The sequence below is a fragment of the Myodes glareolus genome, chromosome X (assembly GCF_982192425.1).
Source record: "Myodes glareolus chromosome X, mMyoGla1.1, whole genome shotgun sequence".
NCBI classification, from domain to species: Eukaryota; Metazoa; Chordata; class Mammalia; order Rodentia; family Cricetidae; genus Myodes; species Myodes glareolus.
The window spans coordinates 83,085,614-83,093,044 of NC_142053.1; the positions used below are offsets into that span (position 1 = coordinate 83,085,614).

Below are 7,431 nucleotides of genomic sequence, written 5' to 3' on the forward strand. Positions count from 1 at the left end.
AACTCTCCATAGGAGTCATTATCCGTGGACGGGTGGTTTGAAGCGGTCTTCCACCCATCCTCTTGTCTGCATTAGAAACAGTTGAGGCTGCGAGCTGAGAGGCAGCAGATGGCTGGCTGCCCATAGTCTTGCACGGTCCTTCCAAAGGGTTTCATGCAGACAGGAATGAGATGGAGACTTGGTGCTATTTGCCTCGCTAGCCTTCACACAAACCCAATTCTCTTTATTCGTTCCCCTCCCCAGTGCTGCCTATAATCACTGTTTCTGACTAATCCTGCACAAAAGTAGAAAATTCCCAGGGGATCTATGATCAGGGAGCTTCTTATTGTCCTCTGACCATCAGAGAGGCAAATGGGAAAAGGTTATCCTCCCGCCTTTCTCATTCCCCGCCGTGCCTTGCTTGCTGTTTTTGGTTAGGAAGCAATCTCAGGCTTGCAAAGCCAAGTAACTAGTGTGTGTGTGTGTGTGTGTGTGCCCGTACACTAGCCCGCGCGTGAGTATGTATATTGTGTTGTGTGTCATGTGTAGGGAGAGGGCTTGGGGGTGGCACCCCATGACGTTACTGGCTCCTCCTCCCAGTGAATATAAGGGGCGCTTGGCGCGCAACGACCCTAAGCAGCAGCATTGAAGCCTGAGCAGCTTATGTCTGCAGACCCAGCCCAACTCTGAAGTCAGTCTCACTGAACCAGATCTGAGAATCTTCGCTCTCTGGGCTTGCCACAGCTCTCTGGTAAGCCTTTGGGGCCGACACGTGTGTCAGAGTGGGGAGGGGGAGGGTCCTCGTGTACCTAGGCTTCTCAGGCAACCACGGCATGCAGTTGCATCAGCGGGCTATGTGACCTGTTGCTGGCAAGACCCTAGCCCAGGAGCCAGGGCTCCCTAGCTGCTGCGCAGCCCCAGACCGTTTCTAGATGGAACCATAAAATCTAGATGCTGAATTTAGGACCACCGGGCGGGACCCCTAGCCTGTGAAGAAGGGAGTGTGAGCCATCTAGGGTTGGCTTTGTACCCCCCTCCCCACGCCCCGGGGCGCATCTCCCAATTTCAGATACCGAAGCCCCGCCTTACGGCTGATCCTCACAGACCAGCCTAAGGCAGGCGGGAGGAAGTGGGGGAACATTTACTGGTTCAGGTGGAGTGCTGTGGGCTTGGTGAGGAGGGATGAGATCGAGGCAGTGCCCACTTTTAACCTGCAGCGAGGTCAGTCCCTCTCTTCCAGGCGGTGGGTAGCCATGTCTCTTTGAAGCCCTCCAGGCGCACACCGAAAGGGATGTGGGTATTGGGGGTGAGAAAGGGCGCTCCCAGAGTTGCCCTGAGTTGAGTTCCTCTTGATTCACCAGGAGCTACAGGCCAGGAAGCAAAAACGTTAGATTTCAGGGCTGCTGGGCTGAGCTCTAGGGTAAATCCCATAGGTTCTTGGCCAGAAAAAGAAGAAACAGTGTCCAAGCACTTAGTAGAGGCCAACCACTGTGCTACAAGGGGTTTTCACTCGCCTCTTCTGAAACGAGTTCACCAGCCTCAGAGATACTGTAATCCCTACTTGCATTTTTATTGTAATTCCTACTTGCCTATGAAGAATCGCATGTTAGAGGTAAAGTGGCTTGCTCCCCGCACACCTACCCTCCTTTGTCCCTGTAGTGGAGTGGGCTTTGTAATTCACTTTCCGAGCTTAGGGATAATGAGACCCATTGAAGGGCTTTTGTCTTTTATTTTTCACCAGAACCTAGCATCCTCTTCAATGCCAGCCAGAATGCGGTGGCAGGCACTTAGAAGATTCGGTCAAAAGCTGGTGCGGAGACGTGTGTTGGAGCCAGGCATGGGTGAGACCCGCCTTGCCAGATGCCTAAGCACCCTCGACTTAGTGGCCCTGGGTGTGGGCAGCACACTGGGTGCAGGTGTGTATGTCCTGGCTGGTGAGGTGGCCAAAGATAAAGCGGGGCCATCCATTGTGATCTGCTTTTTGGTGGCCGCTCTTTCTTCTGTGTTGGCTGGGCTGTGCTATGCTGAGTTTGGTGCCCGGGTCCCCGGCTCTGGTTCTGCATATCTCTACAGTTACGTCACCGTAGGTGAACTCTGGGCCTTCACCACCGGTTGGAACCTCATCCTCTCCTACGTCATTGGTGAGATAGATGCTTGGGGTGGGATGGGGGGGGCTTGGAGTGGGTGACTGTCCAGGTAGCAAAGGGATTATGGATCCAGAAATCTGAGTGGAATAGTGAAGCCGAAAATTTCACTATTTTTCCTAGTACCGAAATACTTCTAGATGTTTACTTTATATTTTTATTTGTAGGGGTGTGTGGAGTTGAAGGGGGGGTGAAGGTGAAGAACAATTGTACACCTTTGTCCGGTGTTCATTCATTTAAGATACTGGTTTGGATTTTAAAAATTAATAGCAGGAGCTGGGTGTACTGGTGTGCATGCAGCTGTGATTCCAGGACTCGGGAGGCGGAAGTGGGAGGGTCACAAGTTTGGTGAGTTCAGGCCAGTTGAATTTGTTGAGTTACATAGAGATCTGCCACCTCCCTCCCCCCAAGGTAAGATGGGTAATAATGGTGGAGATCAGTGTGAGACTGTGTAGGATGGAGGGAACTTAACCTCATCATTTTCCTGAGTATTGGGATTATAGTACAAAATACAATTGCTATACCAGGTACAGCCAGTGTGGCCCGGGCTTGGAGCTCTGCTTTTGACAATCTGATTGGGAACCACATCTCTGAGACTCTGAAGGGGACCATCTCACTGCATGTACCCCATGTTCTCGCAGAATATCCAGATTTCTTTGCTATGGCCCTTGTGTTGCTGCTCACTGGTGAGGCAAAGGGGCGGGGTTGAATGATGGGCGGGGTTGGGCCTGGAAGGGCTTGAGGGTGTGGAGTGGTAATGATGGGGAGGGAAGGAAGCTGGGAAGGAAGGAGTCTGCCACACAGGCAGGAAAAAGGAAAAGCAAGCTTGGAGGAAGGATTTAGTCTCTCAGGATCCTGAACAATTCTCTCCACAGGATTGTTGGCCCTGGGGGCGAGTGAATCAGCCCTGGTTACCAAAGTGTTCACAGGGGCGAACCTCTTGGTTCTGGGGTTTGTCATCATCTCTGGCTTCATTATGGGAGATCTGAAGAACTGGAAGCTCACAAAAGAGGACTATTGCTTGACCATGGGTGGACCCAATGACACTTGTAGGTTAGAGAGCCACAAAGCTGGGACCCTAATGGGGGAGGAGGGGGAATCCAGAATGGGAGTGGGAGACAACAAGCAGCTGGGCCTTAGAGGAAAGGTACAGGCTTAGCTGAACAACTCTAACCGTTTCTATTCCTTTTGCACTCTAGCTTCGATTCTATGGGCTCTGGAGGCTTCATGCCTTTTGGCATGGAAGGGATTCTCCGTGGTGCTGCTACCTGTTTCTATGCCTTCGTTGGTTTTGACTGTATTGCGACCACCGGTCAGTCACACCCTCCTGGCTCACCTTGGATGCAGTGTGTGATCATATAGACTGGGGGTGGTAGGGGAGCGAGCCTACTCCCCTGGTTCAGAACATTGTGCCATGTGTTTTCTTGCAGCGGAAGAGGCTCAGAATCCACAGCGCTCCATCCCTATGGGTATTGTGATCTCACTGTCTGTCTGCTTTTTGGCCTATTTTGGTGTGTCTTCGGCACTTACCCTCATGATGCCTTACTACAAGCTTCTGCCGGAGAGCCCTTTGCCTGAGGCATTTTCCTACGTTGGCTGGGATCCTGCCAGCTACCTTGTGGCTATTGGCTCCCTCTGTGCTCTTTCCACTAGGTCAGTGTTTAATATCTATTTCCTCAGTGGCTGTAGTTCCCACTTATGCCCATTTTGTGCCAGAGAATGCTCCTTAGGAGAGCTGGGAAGGGGAGGTGGAGAGGCTATGAACACATAGGCTTGGAACAGATACCTTAGTGAACTTACTGTCACTTGGATTCATTAGGCATTGTCTTTTTCAGCCTTTTGGGCTCTATGTTTCCTATGCCTCGGGTGATCTATGCGATGGCTGAGGATGGCCTCCTGTTCCGTGTCCTTGCTAGGGTGCACAGTGGCACCCACACCCCCATTGTGGCCACTGTGGCATCTGGTGTTATCGCAGGTAACAGAACAAAACACCCTTTTTGTTGTTTCACCAGCTCCTTTTAGTTCCTTCTCACTGCTTTCTGCCTGCCAATTTTAGCATTCATGGCCTTCCTCTTCGAGCTCGCTGATCTTGTGGACCTCATGTCAATTGGGACTCTGCTCGCTTACTCCCTGGTTTCCATCTGTGTTCTCATTCTCAGGTAAGCCTTGTGTTTGTGTTTCTGGGTGAGGCCTGAGGTGCTCATTCCTTCTCTGACTTCTGTCATCCTGACTCTCCTTGAGTAATGTGGGTATCTTGTCCTGTCCAAAAGAGCTTCTCTTCCACCCCACCCCACCCCCATGTGTGTAAGTGTGTGTGTGAGTCAGAGTTAGGTGTCTGTCCACATCCCTCTACATCCCTCTCCACTGTATTTTTTTTAGATGGAGTCTCACTGAACCTGGAGCTCACTGGTTGGCAAAGTTGGTTGACTAATGAATTCCAGGAATCTTAGCTCTAACCCCCCTAGCACTGGGGTTACAGGACACCTGGGTTTTAAATGAGTGCTGGCTATCTGAATTCAAGTCCGATAACCATGCTTGTGTGGCAGACACTTGAATATTTAAAAATAAATTCTCTGTGTCTGTCTGTCTGTCTATCTGGTATCCTTGGGGGCTAGAAGAGGATATCGAATCCCTTGGAGCTAGAGTTATAGGTGGTCTTGATCTGCCCAATGAGAGTATTAGGAACTAAACTCAGGTCCTCTGCAAGAGAAGTAGACACTCTTACCTGCCAAGCCATCTCTCCAGCCCCTTTCAGGCTGAGTCATCTCCCCAGCCCAAGCTTCTACCTTCAATGCCCATAAAGAAGCCACCTGGAAAAAATACGGAGAACCGTTAGGAGATGCTCTTAAAATTGGCTCTTACTTTTGCCACAGATATCAGCCTGACCAGGAAATGAAGAATGCTGAAGAGGAAGTGGAATTGCAGGAGGAGAAGACACTTGAAGAGGAGAAGCTGACTGTCCAGGCTCTGTTTTGTCCAGTCAGCTCCATCCCCACCCTCCTTTCTGGCCGAGTTGTCTATGTTTGCTCATCACTGCTTGGTGAGCAGTGGATTCTTCTTTCCTTTTCTTTTGTTTGTTTGTTTGTTGTCTATTTATTTACTTTTATGTGTATGAGTATTTTACCTGCATGAGTGTATGTGTGCTGTATGCATGCCTGGTACCTACATAGATCAGAAGAAAGCGTCTGATCCCCTGGAACTGGAGTTATAGGCAGTTGTGAGTTGCCAAATTGTACTGGGAACCAAACCGAGGTCTTCTGGAAGAGCAGCAAGTGCTCTTAACTACTGAGCCATATCACCAGTCCCAAGCAGTGGTTTTATTCTTTGGGAAAGTTTGGAGAGCCCAGCATGGCAGGGTGAACATTATGTGGTGGCATTTGGTGAGAGAGAGGTTTAGCAAGAGGGTAACCCTCCTGGGAATGGAATCTTAGCATCTTTGCATATTAGTCACAAGAGTTGGTTTTGATGCCTCTCAACTTGACTTTTGAAGCTGTACTACTGACTGTTCTTTGCCTGGTGCTGACACGGTGGACAACTCCACTTCGTTCTGGAGACCCAGTGTGGATCACAGTGGTTGTGCTGATCCTGGGGCTCATTCTTGGAATTGCTGGAGTTATCTGGAGACAGCCACAGAGCAGCACTCCCCTTCACTTTAAGGTAACTGATGTCTCTTTTCCCCCCACCAATCCATCTTGGACAATTAGGGCTTGTAGCTTTTATTCTTTAATTGGACACAAGAAGGTAGATGTTAGAACTATTTAATCCGAACTCGTTGCTGATGCTCTCTAGTTCCTCCTTTCTGGTTTCATTTTCTTAAGTTCTGGATGTGGGGAGTCTAATATGTGTGGTAAATGAGTGACCGCTGGGATCCAGGCCATGAGGAGAAGAGTAGGGGTCGAACTCGGCCTGCTCTGCCCCCAGTAAGGTAAGAACCGTTGTGTTGTGTGTGAAAATCTATCTTGTTTTGTAGGTGCCTGTTCTGCCTCTCCTCCCACTGGTGAACATCTTTGTGAATGTTTACCTGATGATGCAAATGACAGCTGGCACTTGGGCCCGATTTGGGATCTGGATGCTGATTGGTAGGTGTCTGCTTTTCGAAGACTAGGCCTCTTAGGTGTCCTACGCCGACTCCTTTCTCTGTTGGAGACCTATTAAACCATTCCAGGTTGCATTTCCCCACCTTACAGTTGTCTTTCTCTACTAGGATTTGCTATCTACTTTGGCTATGGGATCCAGCACAGTGTGGAAGAAGTTAAGAATCATCAAGCCCTACCCAAACCAAGGACCCGAACTGTAGACCTTGATCTCACCGCTTCCTGTGTTCACACCATTTGACCTAATCATACCTGAGTGCTGTCTAGGCCCCTTACACAATAATGGAGGGCACTCTTGACCCCACGGAGAGCTGGGCCTCTCCTGTGAAACTAGTGGGGGATACTAAACAGAGCTCTATTTATTGTGGAACAGTGGATGTGTCTATACTGTTTCTCCTTTACTTTTTGTTTACTTGTCTACTTTGAAATCGTCTCTGTAGTTGTTTCCTGGCTTTGGAAAAAAAATGTTATTAAAAGAAAACTGGGGAAAAACTGCCCTGTTCTTTGTTTATTAGAGGTGATGTAAGGTTTGACTTTCAGGCTGGAGAGACTCCAGGAAGTGTCCTGTCTTTTTCTCCTGTGGCCACAAAGCTTTCTGCTGTTCCTGGGCGCGCACCTTCTGGGTTGGGGTTTGGAGAAGGCAGTAAAAGCAGCCACTTTACTCATGCTCATGAAGAAGCCACCTGAAGAGGCAGTTTTCCTTCGTGGTGCTGCCCGTTAGGCCCTGGCTCAGTTCTCAGACCGCAGTGTTCTCTGGGGTTGGGGTGGACTCTGGTCTCAGCACTGGCTGGCTTATACAGTCAGACCAGTGTCTTCAGCTGCACATCTTCCAGTGAGATCAGTCTCAGACTCCAGTCACTGCCTGGGCAACACAGTTTAACTGTTCAGAGGAGCTGTGGACACCAGAGGGTCTTCAAGGTCCATATATGCAAGGGAACTGCTTGTCATAGAACAGTAGGAGATCAGTGCTTAAAGCTCCACTCAGATTAAAAAAAAAAGTATGCGTTTATCCACTTATTCAACAAATATGTAAAATTTTAGACCCTGTGCTGGGTGCTGGTGAAACTCTCTGATCTCAAGGAACTCCCCTTCTAGTGAGGGAAGCATCAATACGAACCGATTGGCTACACCCGGTGGGTGTGGACGCACAAAGGACCACATTTGACCTGAGGGTTTGAGAAGTAGACTGAAGGGAGGGTGTGATTGCCAGTGAG

General features: G+C 49.6%; 1 protein-coding gene across 1 annotated transcript; it reads left to right on the forward strand.

Annotated features, from left to right (window-relative positions):
* The first annotated feature begins 568 nt into the window (after positions 1-568).
* Positions 569-6,697, forward strand: Slc7a3 (solute carrier family 7 member 3). Its single transcript, XM_087902792.1, has 12 exons — positions 569-730; positions 1,721-2,120; positions 2,651-2,809; positions 2,999-3,176; positions 3,323-3,435; positions 3,554-3,776; positions 3,959-4,098; positions 4,180-4,282; positions 4,997-5,163; positions 5,614-5,780; positions 6,094-6,202; positions 6,328-6,697. Exons 2-12 carry the CDS (start codon positions 1,739-1,741, stop codon positions 6,456-6,458), a joined length of 1,872 nt encoding a protein of 623 aa, XP_087758918.1. The 5' UTR covers positions 569-730; positions 1,721-1,738; the 3' UTR covers positions 6,459-6,697.
* The last annotated feature ends 734 nt before the right edge of the window (positions 6,698-7,431 follow it).

Excerpts from the sequence above, each read along its gene's own strand:
- Slc7a3 (XM_087902792.1), top strand. The coding sequence starts at position 1,739 with ATGCCAGCCAGAATGCGGTGGCAGGCACTTAGAAGATTCGGTCAAAAG. Across the intron at positions 2,810-2,998 it reads CCTTGTGTTGCTGCTCACTG|GATTGTTGGCCCTGGGGGCG; the intron begins GTGAGGCAAAGG and ends TTCTCTCCACAG. Across the intron at positions 3,177-3,322 it reads GGACCCAATGACACTTGTAG|CTTCGATTCTATGGGCTCTG; the intron begins GTTAGAGAGCCA and ends TTTGCACTCTAG.